The 17,537-nt window shown below is 33.7% G+C and overlaps 1 protein-coding gene across 1 annotated transcript in view; it reads left to right on the top strand.

The window, feature by feature from the left end:
- LOC115880892 (transcriptional regulator ERG homolog) overlaps positions 1 to 17,537 on the top strand; it is a 125,578-nt gene that overhangs the window by 31,251 nt on the left and 76,790 nt on the right. The window contains exon 3 of the mRNA XM_030898220.1: positions 16,516 to 16,587. Coding sequence (XP_030754080.1) covers positions 16,516 to 16,587 — 72 coding nt within the window. The remainder of the gene's footprint in view (positions 1 to 16,515; positions 16,588 to 17,537) is intronic.

Genomic DNA, 17,537 nt, shown 5'->3' on the forward strand with positions numbered 1-17,537 from the left:
ATATTATATATAAAAAACAGATGTAACGAACTAAAAACGTTACAACATATATTATAAGAATATATAGCTAGTAAGGTGCCCGGTAGAGGTACAGGCTCTCGTCTACCAATCTCAAGGTAGTGGGTTCGATTCCCACACCCGGCATTGCATCAGCCGACTATTTTTATTAAAATAAAAACAGTTTGGGTACCTAGGTCGACTCAGCCTTAAATGAGTACTTGCGATTCACAATCCTGAGGTAATAATAGGCGGTTGAAGCGTAGTGCTAGCCACATTACCTTCCTTGTATACCGAACGGCTCTAGTATGGCAAGCTGTACCTTGCTACTCCCAAGGCGTTAAACGCTATATACGGGAGCTATTTATTATTTTTGTTTTTACTCTTGGCTCTATTTTTTTATTTTATGACGACGTTTCGACAGTATATGTCTTTTTCAAGCCTCTTGAACGTAGATTCTTACAGAACTAGATTCTTAAACCAAACGGGGTGGCTCCTGGTACCCCAAGCTTGAGACCAATAGAGGCTAGTTTCTATCTAGCCACGCATCCCTTTGACCTGGTCCCGCCATCGTATGAACTAGGTTTTTGGTGTGCCTGGTATAACAGAAAGGATAGTTCCATCCGGCATCGTTATACGTCTTGGTGAAATTCCTTGACCACGACACTACAGCCAGGGACAAGACAATGAGGTCTAGAGAGGGAATAGAGAGGGAATTCCCCCTAGCATTCCTAACCCAACACAACCCAACCAAACGAAACCTGACTAGGAGCTTTCCCATAAATGACTAGAGCATCTCCTAGAGGAAGAAATAAAATAATTTTCTTAAATTCTATTACTTATATGGACCTTGTGATATAACTGATTGATTTTTGTCATGAAAATAGCTAACTTCTGATTAGTTAATTTTGTAATAATTCCATAAAAGAATTTTTATGCATAACCGACGAAACTACGACGTTTTTTTTACTTTTAATTTCTAAATGAATTATCTAATCGGTGGCTTATGAAGAACTATTCGGTCTTCAAAACATCAACAAAGACTTCAACACATCAATCATCAACCAACCAAATCAATCACCACTAACCAATCTAATTTAGAAAAAAGATAACTCATGGCTATCTCTTGTAAATAGTCTTGCTTGTCCAAACCTGCTACTTCAAGAATAAAAGAAAATTTCATCTTTTTCTTTCTGATATTTGATGGTGGAATACTTGATGGAGTCCTTTACCTTCAAGTCAAAAAGTTTTTGAAAAGTGAAATCGGTATGACCACCGATTCGAATTTTGCTGGTTGATGCCTTGTAGCGGACAAACAAAGCACTTTCATATAGAGGTAAATTGCACCCAATGAACTTATTTTGATTCCAAAAATACGTAGTAGTTCTATGTCCACGGAATATTGGGACACCCTGTGTGTCAATATACAAAGTAGAGGGTGAGTCAACGATAGAGTAAAGTCCATTATCTCATTTGTTTCGAGGTTTACAAAAAATTGTTTAATATAAAAGTTATAGGGATGGTTAAGATACACATTTTAAAATTATTATAGAGTATACAAGGTGCTTCAAAAAAGTGTGGCGGCTATAACATATGTTTTTTTAAATGCAACACCCTATTTTTTATTTTATTTTTAGATTCTGCATAAAATTCCATAACTTTTTTATATATAATGTTGTATACCTAAAATTAATAGTTTTTGTAATATTTCAATTTATTTAAACTAATGTTAAATTGCAGTGTGGTAAAAAATTGTCAGTGGTGCCATTGTTTCTGAAGTTGGAGTACCAAAATTTGGTAGGAGAGTTTTATAGAGATGAAAAGAAGATATATGTAAAGATATTTTAGTTAAATGATACAGGGTGTTCAAAATATATTTATGAATTTCAACTATTTAAAATTAAAAAATCTCAAATTTTTAAATGGGACACCCTATATATTATCATTTTTTCTGGTAGATTTGACAACACTCTTCAACTTTTATTAGGTATGTCATATCTCTATTTTTAATAGTTTGCGATTTATTCCAATTTTTTCTATTTTTACTCATATTTTTAATACAATTACCCTATAAAATCATAGTTGCCATGACAAAACAAAACTATTTATTACTTACCTTTAACAAGTAGCTTTATAATTAGTTACAATTGCTGGTATTAGTTAAATTTAATTAACTTTACTCAAATAAACTAAATCGTAGTAGTGAATTTCTTGGTGTATTTCTATATTATGAAAGATGACACTTGGGATTTTTCGTCGGGGCGAATAGTCACAGATTAGGGTAATACTAGATTACCTAATTGCTGAAGACTACTGATATATGAATTTTCTTCGACATACAGTAAAGTTTTTTCTCGTAGTAATTCTGGTTTATAATTCATTTGGTAAAGCCAATATTACTACTGCCGCGAAACCGTCCCATTACACACTGAAGATGTTTTCTAGATAATATACATACATCTATCCTAATAGTAGTTAGCAAAGTACTGTATAATATATAGTACTGAACTAAAAAATGTGGTTTTATAAGCTTGACCGTGTATATCAATCACATTGACTAATTCATTTCAAGAAAATCTGTAACTATTATCTCTACCATTTATACTTATTACAACAAATTAAACTAAAATTCAAATCTTGTTCTTAACTTGCTTAACAGACATGAAATTGTGATAATTATTACTTTTTGTCATGGCAACTATGATGTTATAGCGCAATTATATTAAAAATATGGGTAAAAATAGAAAAAAATGGAATAAATCGCAAACTAATAAAAATAGTCATATGACATTCTTAATAAAAGTTGAAGAGTTTGGTAAAATCTATCAGAAAAGATGATAATAGAAAGGGTGTACCATTTAAAAAAATTGAAATTCCTTAATTTTAAGTAGTATAAATTCCTAAATATATTTTGAACACCCTGTAACATCTAACTGAAATATCTTTACATAGGTCTTTTTCTATATCTCTATAAAATACTCCTACCAAATTTTAGTTGTCCAACTTCAGAATCAATGCCATCATTGACAATTTTTTAACCCACTGCAATCTAACATTTGTTTAAACAAATTTAAATATAACAAAATCTATTAATTTTAAGTATATAACATTATACATAAAAATTATGGAATTTTACGCAGAATCTAAAAATAAAATAAAAAATAGGGTGTTACGTTTAAAAAAACATATGTAATATTCGCCACACTTTTTTGAAGCACCCTGTATACTGTATAATAATTTTAAAATGTGTATCTTAACCATCTCTATAACTTTTATATTTAATATTTTTTTGTAAACCTCGAAACAAATGAGATAATGGACTTTACTCTATCGTTGACTCACTCTGTACACTGGAACGTGTATCGCAAAATTAATAAATATGGCAAAAAAACTTGAAAATCGATAACGAAGGTACGTAAAAGACAAAACGTCGTTTTAGCCTGGCTCGAAGCCGCGATGGCGGCCTTTATCGTTCTCCGTAGCGATAGCGAGCCTTTTATTCGAAACGGCGGAGACGAAAGCGACGAAGTCGACGACGGACGACTCGAAATCGGAAAAGGACATTGGGGCCGGCAGTCCGGGAAGGAAAGGGCTCTTTCCGTTTCCGAGACCCGGATCGGACGGACATCTGAAGAATAATTGATAGCGAGCGTGTATAAAACTGGGTTTCGGGTCGATCGGCGATAAAGTCAAGCACTTTTTCTCGTTTTATTTAATTTCCTACCATATAAAGATATAACCTTGCCGTTTACACTGTAACGTTTTTAGTTCGTTACATGTCTTTTTTATATATAATATATGATGTCTGGCCTATCATCACCAGATTCCCTCTCGTTCAGGCTGGATAGATTATTTGACGCGTAATTTTTACGTTCCCTGGTCGACAACCCTGTTATGGTTTGGCACAACCCTGTTATTGCTCTGTGGGAGCGAAGATGTCAACATCGCTTCTGTCAATTCTCTGTGATCAACTTCACTTTTGGTTAGACTGTTTGGCCTGTCAGACGCCATTAGTCCCAGTTTTTGAGAAATGGTGATTATTTAAATCTTGCTGTGTAATCTGAATCAGCTGCCATTTCGAAGCTACAGGTAAAGCTGAGTTATTTTCCTTTTTTAGATTCGATAATATTAGTGAATATTTTTAGGGTAGAGTTACGGATGTCCCAACTTGTATTTGTATTTGGCTGGCACGTTGGCGTCCCTTTGCTTTTTTGTCCTCCAGAATGTCATTTGGAAGAAAGGACAGATTGTTTATTATTTATTGAGCCCTCAGAAGTATTTCTTCGAGGTAGGTTCATAGTTTTGTTTATTAGACGGTGTTTGATTTTAAACAAGAGTTTCTTGTGTTCTTAGGGTCTTACGGACGGACATTGTCTTACAGACAAGTGTCCAAGGTATGGACTATTTCTCAAGGTCCTAGTAGTGTTCTCTTTTCCGCAGGCCTCACGGCTAATGCTTTCCACTATCTTATGGACGGATGTCCCATGGACAAGTGTCCCCAGTAGGATTGATTTGTCTTACACATAGAGTGCCCCAGCGTGGATGTGGCTTGAGCCCCGTGCTGCTTCACCCCCATTTCTAAGCCTGGATCGCCGACAGACAGTACAGAGATGCTAGACCTCCTCGCGCTGCTACTGTTTGAAGCAGGGTTACATAAAAGAACAGCTAAGTGTATATTTAAGTTCTAGTTTTGCATTTAACATCTAAAATGTTTTCAGTCTTAAACAGTAACGTACATTTTAAACAATAGCGTACAGACTATATTTAGTGGTTAGATTATTAAGGATATTTATGTCGATGCAGTAGTAAAAGTGTGATTTAGATTTTAGATTTCATAATATCACGCATTGTAATAGTATTACTTTCTATAGACATTATTATTACGCTATACTAACAGATGAATAACGAGATAGATTCTAGAATCTACAGGTTGCAACACATCTGATTTAACACCGTATAAATTTAACAATTTAAATAAAGTAATGCTACTTTTCCTATATTTTCTATAACGTTACACGCATTGTATTTTCTTTATAGTCTTTTCATAGAACGTATTTAATATTATTTACATATATAGTTTTACTCAACAAGTAACCACTATAATAATTATATTAATTGTACAATGCTATTTACCATCAGAATTCATCACGAATAAATATAGTCATTAGTTTTAAGTAATATACAACTGTGTTTTCTTTCTCTGTACATGCCTGGCGCCCAATATCTATTTTTTGTTTATTGTTATTAATTAGTTTTCTATCCATTGAAATACCTTATCCACGACTGCTCTCCGATGAAAAGCTGCCGTTCGCAGTGGTGGTTGTTTAAAAAACGCTACAACACGTATTTTGTGCTACTGGATGTACTTAAAGTACTGTTTTGTAAAATCAAAGATGCCGTATAAATTGTCCTGACCTCATTAGTTTCCAAAAGAAGTGTTTTCTAATTTTGCAATTCCAGACAGCCTTAGACAGCCTAAGATACAAGTGCTCTCTAAAGCTGCGTCCACATTGCTCGCGAGCAGGCCGAAAGAACACGTAAAACACGAAAAACATGGCAAACAGTCGGCGAGGCTCGCCGTGCTTCACGTGCTTGCGATCTCATAAAATACCTGTTTCGACTGTTCGGCTCTGTCGCGGTACATCAAAGAGACGCTTCGGAGCCATGCGAGCGTACTTACTCGAGCTGTTTGGGAAAATCTATTTTACTGACCAGCATAATTTACTGACCAGCTTATATACGTTACTACTATCTAAATACGTACAACGTTTGGGTGATAGTAGCAAAATTAAGGTGGTTGTAGTTTATTTTTGGGTGGTGGTAGCAAAATTAAGGTGGTAGTAGCAAAATTCAGGTGGTAATAGTTTATTTTTGGGTGGTAGTAGCAAATTTAAGGTGGTAGTAGTTTATTTTTGGGTAGTAGTAGCAAAATTAAGGTGGTAGTAGTCTATTTTTGGGTGGTAGTAGCAAAATTAAGGTGGAAGTAGTTTATTTTTGGGTGGTAGTAGTTTATTTTAGGGTGGTAGTAGCAAAGTTAAGGTGGTAGTAGCAAAATTAAGGTGGTAGTAATTTAATTTTGGGTGGTAGTAGCAAAGTTAAGGTGGTAGTAGTTTATTTTTGGATGGTAGTAGCAAAATTAAGGTGGTAGTAGTTTATTTTTGGGTGGTAGTAGCAAAATTAAGGTGGTAGTAGCAAAATTAAGGTGGAAGTAGTTTATTTTTGGGTGGTAGTAGTTTATTTTAGGGTGGTAGTAGCAAAGTTAAGGTGATAGTAGCAAAATTAAGGTGGTAGTAATTTAATTTTGGGTGGTAGTAGCAAAGTTAAGGTGGTAGTAGTTTATTTTTGGGTGGTAGTAGCAAAATTAAGGTGGTAGTAGTTTATTTTTGGGTGGTAGTAGCAAAATTAAGGTGGTAGTAGCAAAATTAAGGTGGTAATAGTTTATTTTTGGGTGGTAGTAGCAAATTTAAGGTGGTAGTAGTTTATTTTTGGGTGGTAGTAGCAAAATTAAGGTGGTAGTAGCAAAATTAAGGTGGTAATAGTTTATTTTTGGGCGGTAGTAGCAAATTTAAGGTGGTAGTAGTTTATTTTTGGGTGGTAGTAGCAAAATTAAGGTGGTAGTAGTTTATTTTTGGGTGGTAGTAGTTTATTTTAGGGTGGTAGTAGCAAAGTTAAGGTGGTAGTAGTCTATTTTTGGGTGGTAGTAGCAAAATTAAGGTGGTAGTAGCAAAATTAAGGTGGTAGTAATTTAATTTTGGGTGGTAGTAGCAAAGTTAAGGTGGTAGTAGTTTATTTTTGGGTGGTAGTAGCAAAATTAAGGTGGTAGTAGTTTATTTTTGGGTGGTAGTAGTTTATTTTAGGGTGGTAGTAGCAAAGTTAAGGTGGTAGTAGTCTATTTTTGGGTGGTAGTAGCAAAGTTAAGGTGATAGTAGCAAAATTAAGGTGGTAGTAATTTAATTTTGGGTGGTAGTAGCAAAGTTAAGGTGGTAGTAGTTTATTTTTGGGTGGTAGTAGCAAAATTAAGGTGGTAGTAGTCTATTTTTGTGTGGTAGTAGCAAAATTAAGGTGGTAGTAGTTTATTTTTGGGTGGTAGTAGCAAAATTAAGGTTGTAGTAGCAAAATTAAGGTGGTAGTAGTTTATTTTAGGGTGGTAGTAGCAAAGTTAAGGTGGTAGTAGTCTATTTTTGGGTGGTAGTAGCAAAGTTAAGGTGATAGTAGCTAAATTAAGGTGGTAGTAGTTTATTTTTGGGTGGTAGTAGTTTATTTTAGGGTGGTAGTAGTTCATTTTAGGGTGGTAGTAGCAAAGTTAAGGTGATAGTAGCAAAATTAAGGTGTAGTAGTTTATTTTTGGGTGGTAGTAGCAAAATTAAGGTGGTAGTAGTCTATTTTTGGGTGGTAGTAGCAAAGTTAAGGTGGTAGTAGTTTATTTTTGGGTGGTAGTAGCAAAATTAAGGTGGTAGTAGTCTATTTTTGGGTGGTAGTAGCAAAATTAAGGTGGTAGTAGTTTATTTTTGGGTGGTAGTAGTTTATTTTAGGGTGGTAGTAGCAAAGTTAAGGTGGTAGTAGTCTATTTTTGGGTGGTAGTAGCAAAGTTAAGGTGATAGTAGCAAAATTAAGGTGGTAGTAATTTATTTTTGGGTGGTAGTAGCAGAGTTAAGGTGGTAGTAGTTTATTTTTGGGTGGTAGTAGCAAAATTAAGGTGGTATTACTTTCAACTAATCTCAAAAAGGAAATTTTAAATTTGGTCAGTAAAATAGGCACCCCCGAGCTGTTTTTTTATAGGCACCCCCGAGCGTTGTTTGTTAAGTTGTTTAGTTTCATTCATAGTATTCGATATTTACTGCTGTATGACGATACTACAATGATTTTTTTTATTTTATTTTGTTCAGAATTACAAATGGTCAGTAAAATAGGCTCAAATAAAATTTTGAAAGTATTAGACATCCAACACAGCCTTTTTTAGCCGACCATACCAATAGGTATGGTAGGCTATTAGGATCGGCAAAAAAAAGGTTTTTTAATTTCACTCAAAATGAGTTACTTGGGTCATAAATAACCTAAATACAAAATATTTTCATGGTATCTGTCTGTCTGTTTGTTTGTCTGTCTGTCTGTCCGTCTGTCCGTCTGTAACACGATAACTCAAATACTGCTGAACCGATTTTAACCAAATTTGGCACAAAAATACTGTGGCACCCGAGAATCTGGCCATTAGTTTTTAGTGGGGGTGGGGGGTTGGTAAGGTTGTATGGGAGGGGTTAAAATTTTAAAAATCGTAACTCCAAAATTACATAGCTAACGAAACGCGGTTTTCAAATTAAGATTAGGAATAATATTTGCAACAAAATCCATACATATATAAAAGCTCAAAGGTTTTTTTTTGTTACATCCATCCCGCCGAAACTGCTTTACCAATCTTGATGATTCTTTTTTTAAATGAAAGGTATACATGTGTAGATTTGTTATGAAGTATTTTTAAATTGTTGAATGGCTATTTCTTTGTGTAAATCGACTAAACATTAAAACATACCTGAAAAACACCTACACACAATACCTCCAGAAATAAATTATTTGTCATTGTCAGTGGTTTGTCAGTTAGATTATATATCAAGTTTTTAGATATTTTAGGGATCAGTTCAAACAGCCAGCTTTAGATACATAAATATTAGAACAAAGGTTCGTTTAAACGACATTAGTGAATTAGCTACACAAAGCGATTTTAGGAAATTCATCCTCTTAGAGAGTAAAATTATGTCGGAACAATTTGTTGTATGAAAATTCTTTACTATGTGATCTAGAAGAATGAAATCCACCAAAAAGAATTAGAAGATATTTTTGAAATTTATCAATCGAATGGGTAAAGTTAGTAAAAATTTATATAAAGCTTGGTGACCTCTGAATTATACACATAAAAATTGGCACAAGGGATCATTTAAAAGACATGAGTTAATTATTTGGATGAAGCGATTTTATGAAATTTATAATCTTAGGGAGTAGAATAGGGAATGAAAGTTTGCTGTACGAAAATGCATTACTATAACATCTGGCAGTATAAAATTTTTATTTTTATTCGATTTTTTGTCGAGCGAGTCTTAAATAAGTGCAATTATTCTTAGCGGTAGTAGGTATATTTGACCCCAGAAACACGATTGTGAGTTTTTTCGCGAATTTTTTTTTTAAATTTGGAATTTTTTGAAAAACCTTTTGGATTTTTTTTTAGTTTTTAGTTAAAAACCATAATTTCTTGATAATATGACAACATAGATAGGTAGTAGATTAAATTTACAAGACAGAAAAACCCGAAAAGCTGCAGTGGTTCTCAAAATTTAAGCAAAAAATATTTTTTTTTGGAAATTTTTAAAGTAAAATAACTCAGTTATTTTGGAGTTATTTGAAAAACGGTAAAGAGAAAATATGGTTTTTTATCGAGATCTACCAGCCCTGAAAATATTTGCACTTATTCAAGACTTGCCCTGTATAATACCCAGAAAATCGACAATTGATAAGTTTCATATGAAATACGAGTAGCTCTAAAACTCTTAAAAACATAGTTTAAATAGGGCATTTGTAAGGCTCACTAGCTCTATATACAAAGTAAATCATTTAAATCAATGCATGAACTATTCGAGGTGTAACGCGAACGTAGTCGCGGGAAAAACCTAGTTTGTAATAACATCAAAATCAGTCAAAGTCACAGTTTTCGAGATATTAACATATTTTAGTATGGGCGGCTATACGTGCCTCCCGGCGCCAATTTTTTTCTTTGTCTCCTTCGTTCTGCAATAATGATCGCACTAGCAGCCTCTATTAAAAATACTCATCCATATCTATCATATGGATATGGATCATCGGGTATCATCCATGCCCGAATAGCACGAACGCAAGCACTACATTGCAATGTGGACGCCGTTGCTTACGAGCCGAAAGATCTTGAGAAACACAACAAACAGGAAGCGCAAGCAACGCAAGCACAATCAGAAGCAAGAGCGCGAGCAAGATCACGAGCAATGTAGACGCACCTTAATAAATGCTGCAATCGCGGCTTCGGGCTTGACTAAAAACGACAATTCGCCATTTTCGTACTTTAATCACCGCTACCTTGTGTCTGAAGCATTGATTTTTAATTAATCTACGCCTCAAATAAGAGACAAAAGAACTAAAAATAATAAACTAGAAAGTAACAAATAAATACTGGACAAAATTGTCGCGAAGTTTACTTTCCACATTTAGTATCAATTATTCTCCGGTTATCTTGGTCCTCGGAACAGGAAAAAGCCTTTTCCTTCCCGGACTGCCGGCCTTAACATCTTTTCCGATTTCCACCAGACGATAAAATCAACTGCTTTAATGGCGCTCGATCGGGAAGTTTCTTCTATCAAAACTTGGTACTTTTTTGTTTTAATATAACTATTCTTTCAACTATATTTTTTCACTCAGTAGTTTTATAGAGTTAAGCGGCCCATACATTATCAAACAAATAGCGCAACGAGTTGCCAATGTATGGTAACGTTTGATGCGTTGGGCAATCGTTTGATAAGTTTCAAGAATATTTGAATTCTTTTGTGCAACAGGCGTTTGCGCAGCGCGTTGTGTAGTGTATGTGTGTGTTGCGCTTCGTTGTGCAATATTTTAGTTCTTTTAGATCTTTCATCCAAATTCTTTGTTTTCTTTTCCGTTTTTTGGTATCACTGACATCATCTAGGGTATATACGATAATAATTGACGCAATGGCAATTGAGGACGTGATTGTTTCTCAAACACTGCACAACTTTTAATAAAAAGTTTGATTAAAATTTTACTAAGGTGCATGGGTGATGCAGCAACGAAACGTTTTGTATCGCTTTATTGCGCAACTTGTTTGATAGTGTATGGACCGCTGAATCAGTTGTGCAACGCAACGTTGCGCATTGCTTTGTTGCGGAATTTGTTTGATAATGTATGGGTCGCTTTAGACTCTTCAAAACAGTTAAAATACATGTAGATGACGCCTCCTACAAATAGGATTGATATTGATATCAAAATCAAATTTCTCATGTCAACAAAAAAATCCCTGATACCAATTTTCATCCAAATATTGACGTTATTTCAGAAATTATTTGGAAAAAATCGAAATAAATGTGAAACTAAGCATTTCAGGACATACATATTTATAACTTTTTTACTAATTTTTATCTGCAGAATATGCTGCCGGAATACAGTTCGGACCACCCTGTATATCGAATAACAATAGGTGATTTCAAAATTATCGATACCTATCGATATTTTTGCAATAGGTAAGCCAATAACTGTCGGTAATTAGATAGTTATAAATACATGGACGATTATCGATATATCAATAATTATCTAAATATCGATAACTAAAATATATCGATAGGTGTGAATTGCGTTAAATTATATATAAGTAAAATCCAGTATCGCCCTACCTAGTGAGGACTTGAATTACTAGAAGGTTATTGTAGTGATGGGCAAAACTGTTATTTGTAGATAACAGTTGAAACTGTTATAGTTATTTATAAAAAACAGCTTAAAATAACAGCTTAAAAATAACAGGTTTCTTTATTTTACTGCTAAATATCTGAAAGAGTATGAGGCGGTCACCGGCAGGCGTATTAACGCAGTTGCAAGTTGCAACAATGACGTGCTCGGTGGTAGTATTTCCAGGGTGTCAAAACATTTCTAAATATCGATTGTTATCTAAAATACCTCTCTAAAAAGGGCGGTTGTTTACAAATAAGCGCTGTTTACAAATTACGATATAAAAAAAGCCAAAATTCCGCCACTCGTCTATACCTATACATGCCGATCTACCTACGCCCTGCCCCTCGATCCGCGTAGATCCTGAATTGCGTAGCAGTGTACAGGGTGCATCTCACTCGACGGGCGAGAAGCTCTTAGTTATGATTTTACCATTTGCGGTCAACAAATAGCGATATAAGAAAATGTGTAGTATATTCTTCATAAGTAAACCAACTACACACTAGAGTTCGAATTAATTTTACACCTAAATTAGCGTGTACCCGCGACTTCATTCGCGACGAATTAATAATTTCTAATGGTGATGATAAAGCAAAACAAGAATTTCCATTAACATACAAACCGGATAAAATTTTCTCACATTTGCCAAAAATAAGCTTTAAACGTCGAGCAGTTTAAGCAGAATCGTGGTTAATCAATTACTCAACTTTTTGGAACACCCTGTATGATTTTTTAAAAAATTTCAAAATATGTAAAAAAACAATAAATTATGCGTATCCAGGCGTTTTCCCGAAAGACTAACCGTTTTTTAAATAACAAATATTGTAATATTTGAGGGGCGTTTCACCCTGTTGGAATTTGAGATTCGAGAAACCCCTCCTTATCGAACCTCAACCCCACAGGCAATCCGTTTGCCAAAAATCAGCTTTTTACGTCAAGTGCTTTAAGCAGGATCGTGATTAATCAATGACCAGATTTTTCAAAATAGGTACCCTTATACATTTTTAAAAAATCTTAAAATATTAATAAATACCTAAATATTGAAACTTAATAAGTAAGTACTGAGACATACAGCGCCATAATATCTCGACCTCCGCCCGTTATGCTCGTAACAGGTTGAAAAACAATGTATCTAAAACAACTGATGCCGTTATTCTCCAACCTGTTTCGAACCTCCATCGACAATCGACCGATGCAGCAGCGTTCCTTTCCCACTCCGATTATCTCGACCGCCGCCCTGTTATACTCGTAACAGGTTGAAAAACAACGTATCTAAAATGACTGCTTCTCCAACCCGTTGCGAGCCTCCATCGACAATCGACCGATGCAGCAGCGTTCCTTTCCCACTCCTGTTATCTCGACCGCCAGGCGTTATGCCCGCAACTGTTTCAAAAAACCTGCTTCTTTTATATCCTATTATTTTTAAGCTGTTGCAAGCCCAATACCACCATCGACGGCATCGACCGAAGCAGCTACATCCGCCGTGGCGCATTCCCCACTCCGTTGTCCGTTGTCTCGCCGCCTGTATCGATGGTTGACGAAATAACAAGTTTTCCATCCATACTAGTTGTTTTTTGGAATTGCTTCGAGCAGCATAGAATTTCGTGGCGATGCAGAGCGCCGACATCGTTTTTCATTTCACGAGCGGCCGATCCATAGTTATTTTATATCTGTTATTTTTTAGAAGTAGTAACGGTTGCGTTGATGTTATTTATAAATAATTGTTATAAAATAACAGATAGTTAAAAAACAACCCATTACTAGGTTATTGTAAATCTGAAGGAATGTGATTCAAAAATACTTGTGACGCGTGCGATCGTTCACAGATTTTTTCCACTCCTCCCAAACCACCTGCATAAAATATATTTTTACTTTCCAAATTGAGGTATAGGTATATTTAAATTACATAGAGAAACAACAACGAAACATAAAAGAAAATATATAAGCATGTATGTAAAACAGTCCTCCAAACTCAAAGAAATAAAAATGCACGTATATTCTCTAGCAAAGCGTTTAAGAGGCGCGTCGAAATCAAAAAAAGAAGAAAAAATCAAGTGGTCGGGTATTTGTGTTCAGTGTCGAGATTGTTAAAATAAGCCGGGGTTGAGAGGCTGGATCGAGGCGGGCTGCGGAAAGGATTCTCTTGTTGGTTTCCACGCCAGTTGCCGCCAAACACGGTTCAAGTGAGCCGTGATGGAAACAAAAGCCATTTCCAGCACGGAACAGGAAGAACGAGGAGAAAATTCCTCCGCTTCCTTCTCTCTCTATCGCCGGGGAAGGCCCACCCTTTCCGCACGGATGGCTTTATTTTACTCTAGACGAACGTTCGAAAAATGTAAAATTGATTTTTTTTCTTGGAATAGAAAGAAGTATGAATACCGTGTCGGTTATTCTATTTATAAGGAGCGATCGACAATGACTGAAATAGTTGCCCAACAAGCTAAATTTATTGCTACAACATTGCCAAAACTTCGCAAAGCAAGGTGTAACATTGCTTTTTTCATTGTAGGGAGGTATATGCAAGGTTGCAGGATAGCTTAATCTTCCGCCAAATAACATTGCAGTGCAAGGTTGAAAAAAATGTTGATGCGAGTTTATTGAAACTTTGTCACAACCTCATGAGAACATTTCACAATATTTCTGAAACTTTGCTAATGTAGCGTTCAAGAAAGTACTAATTTGGGATGTATTAGCAATATTATTAATTTTACGTCAATACCATATTGGTAAAATTATATTGCATCTATATTTCAAAACTTATTATCCATTAAACTTTCTAGACTTATTGCTAAAATATTATAGCAAAAAATCGATAATGTTCGCAATAAAAAAACATTTCATTCATGGGATATAAAAATTATTTTTTAATATTTACTTATCAATTTAATGTAACAGTTTTTTCTTGCAAAACATTAGCAATGTTATCTTAACAATAATACATTAGCAATGGGTTATAATCAACAGAAACATTAATGGATATTAAATTGTAGACTTTTAGATAGGTATGATATCATTTTACTAATATTTGTATTGAAGAAAAACATAAACAATATTGATAAAAATATGCATATCTCCATATCTATTGACTTTATTAAAAATAAAAAATGCTCGGTAAATATACCTACTAAGAAAAAATAGAAATTTATCACTTACTTGTTTCAGAAATATCAAAAATACTGTGAAGAACTGAAAATTTTTCGACTGCTCATTAAATAAGGAATTACTCAACTCTGACTTTTGTGTTTGATATAATTTCTAAGAAAATCTTAAAGTTTTATTGTCTGAAATAAGATAAAATATATAGATATGGTATAAACATTGTTATATATTTCTAAATTCTTATTCAAAAATATAAAAAGAAAGTATAATATTAAATATATTATACAAGAAAAAGCAAACGTTTATTTTAATTGATTTTTTGGATCTTTCATATTTTGTTTTTGCATGTTGAATTGTCTTATTCATGGTTTCAAATTCCTCTTTGGTAATGTTTTCCAATCTATATCCAATCGTTTCTAAAGTAGTAAAAATAAAAAACCATCAGTTGTAATAAATATAGCATGAGAAACTTACCTCTTGTGATGTTCCTTATTTTAAGTCCTTATTTTAAAAATCTCAAATGATTAACCAATCCAACATTGACAATAATGAATACTGAATATTGTTCGTGATTTTATCATTAGATTAAGAATATATAGGTTTCTTGGGTTTACCCTGGTTTTATCCATGTTTTATCTACTTCAGTTTTCAGTTGGTTAAAAGCTAAACTAAAATATAAAATTTCCTTTCAAAACAAACAACACAATTTGTTATACTTATTCATAGCTAAGAGTTATTAATACACACATAATAATAAAATTATACTTACACTTATCGTTTCATCATCATTCTTTGTCTATTGTTGGCTATGTAGACCCAATTTATCCTTGCTAATTTCCTAATATTATGGTCCCATCTCAGGGTCACTCTACTTCTAGGTCTCTTAATTCCTTTATAATTAATTTTTGTGATCCATAATATGTTGTTCATCCTTATTGCCAGGTATCCTGCTCATTGCCATTTGAGGGATTTGATTCTGTGGATGACATCTATTACCTGGATCTTTTGTCGTATTCACTCTTTTCTTTTATGGTCTTTCTTGGTTATTCCAAGGTTATTCCCAGCATATTTTGTTCCATTGAAGATTAAGATATTCTCCATCTATTTTTAATCTTTTGTTGTTTTAGTCTAGTTGACAGAAGATTTCTTCTAGTGTTGCTGAAAATAGCTTTGGGGATTGGGGATATCGCGTCTCCTTATCGTACTCCTGTGCCAGTTGGAAACTCTGGGATTGTTTTATTTCTCTTCCTTTGGTTTTGCTTTGTTTACTTACTAACTATGGGGTTGTTTTATATATCATTACTCTTGGTTTGTTTACTTACATTTATATTCATCAAAATCTCATTCAAAAAGCATAGAACGTGATACAAAACACGTCAAAAACAAGTTTAACGTTAACCTAACCTAACTTTATTTATGACTTTATGATAAAAAAAAACGGCGTCAGCGATAGCTACGAATTGAATGGTATAATTGGTAATTACAGCTGGACGCCATATTTTTTCGATCATACGGTATGAACATGAACTTGCGCGGATCTTTCATTTGAATCTTTGTTGCAATGTTGCAGAAAAAACGTTTTTATCGCCTTTCAAAAACAATATTTCTATAGCAAAGTTTCATCAATCACGACAAAACGTTTACAAATCAACATTACAAAGCAAGCTGTTTGGGGATTGTCTGCAATGTTGCAAATGTAATGTGAGGTTTCTCGCTTGGTGGGTGGCTATTCTGATTTTGCTCGATTGGATGATAATAAATTTAAGAAATTCAAATATCTATTAGCTGTTGTGAAGTGAAAGTTCACATATTACATTTTTCAAAAATACCTAAGCTCTCTAGCTTCACTAGTTTTCAAGATCCGTATAGAGAATATCGTAGAAAACTCATCCTGTAGAATATTGATTTTTTTATTAAGTTCTACATAGTTTTCTATATATTTTACAGGTTATGGAACCAACACACTTTCAAGTATGACGAAAGCTTCACTGGATCCTCATGGCCACCTTAGACAACCTGGTAAGCAAAGATTTAATATGTAACAATATGCATAATTTATAAATCGTACTGTAACTGGTGGAAATAGCTACTTACTGGTGAATTTCAGGCATACTAGTTTATACAAAATGTTATCCCAAAATTTATTCTAAATACTTTCTTGCATCAAACGGCAATAACCGTTTAATATAAAGGAACACCCAGAATATTTTGCGAGCAGATACAATACAAATAAATGGTATTAAAGTCTATTATACCTTTTTTAACTATCTCTTTAAGGCGCGGTGTTTTCAGTTATAAATAAATAGCTTTTATCTAACAAATAACCATCTAAAAGATAAACAATCTAGAGCCTGCTATCCATAGGATATAACATTTGGGTATTTTCATATAAAATAATCCAAAAGATAACTATCTGAAGGACAGACCGCATACGTGACACTCCGTAGAGAAAGTGTTGCCAATATAAGATATCTGAAATTCAGATGGTTATATTATATGAAAAGTCTATGCCACAGACAGAGATAAAAACTCGGAATTTCAAATCGTTAGATTAAAAATTGAGGTTATTATATTATTCAGTTGTCAAAAGATCGTGAAAATGAAAATAAAAACAATAAATTTCAACTAAAATATATTTTGTGTTCAACTCTGACCAGTTCTATTATGGTATAGGCTAATTAATTTTACCTTTATGGAAAAAGGGAATAAGTTTCAACAGTTGTGAAATAGATCTATTGATGGAATGCAATTTATAAGAAATTAAAACAAGAAAAAAAGTATGCGTAAGTAATTTATAATTTAATTATATGATATTACTGTTATATTTATTATATTAACATTTTAGTACAATTGATAATAGAAAATATGGAAGAAACTGGTGAAGTGCAAGCAGAGATTTATAGACAAATACTAAAACCACCATTTGGTAAAAAAATAGCATAAGGCTGTTAGTAATAATAAATATGTAT

Source organism: Sitophilus oryzae, unplaced genomic scaffold, assembly GCF_002938485.1.
Source record: "Sitophilus oryzae breed Bouriz unplaced genomic scaffold, Soryzae_2.0 scaffold_1660_pilon_pilon, whole genome shotgun sequence".
NCBI lineage: Eukaryota > Metazoa > Arthropoda > Insecta > Coleoptera > Curculionidae > Sitophilus > Sitophilus oryzae.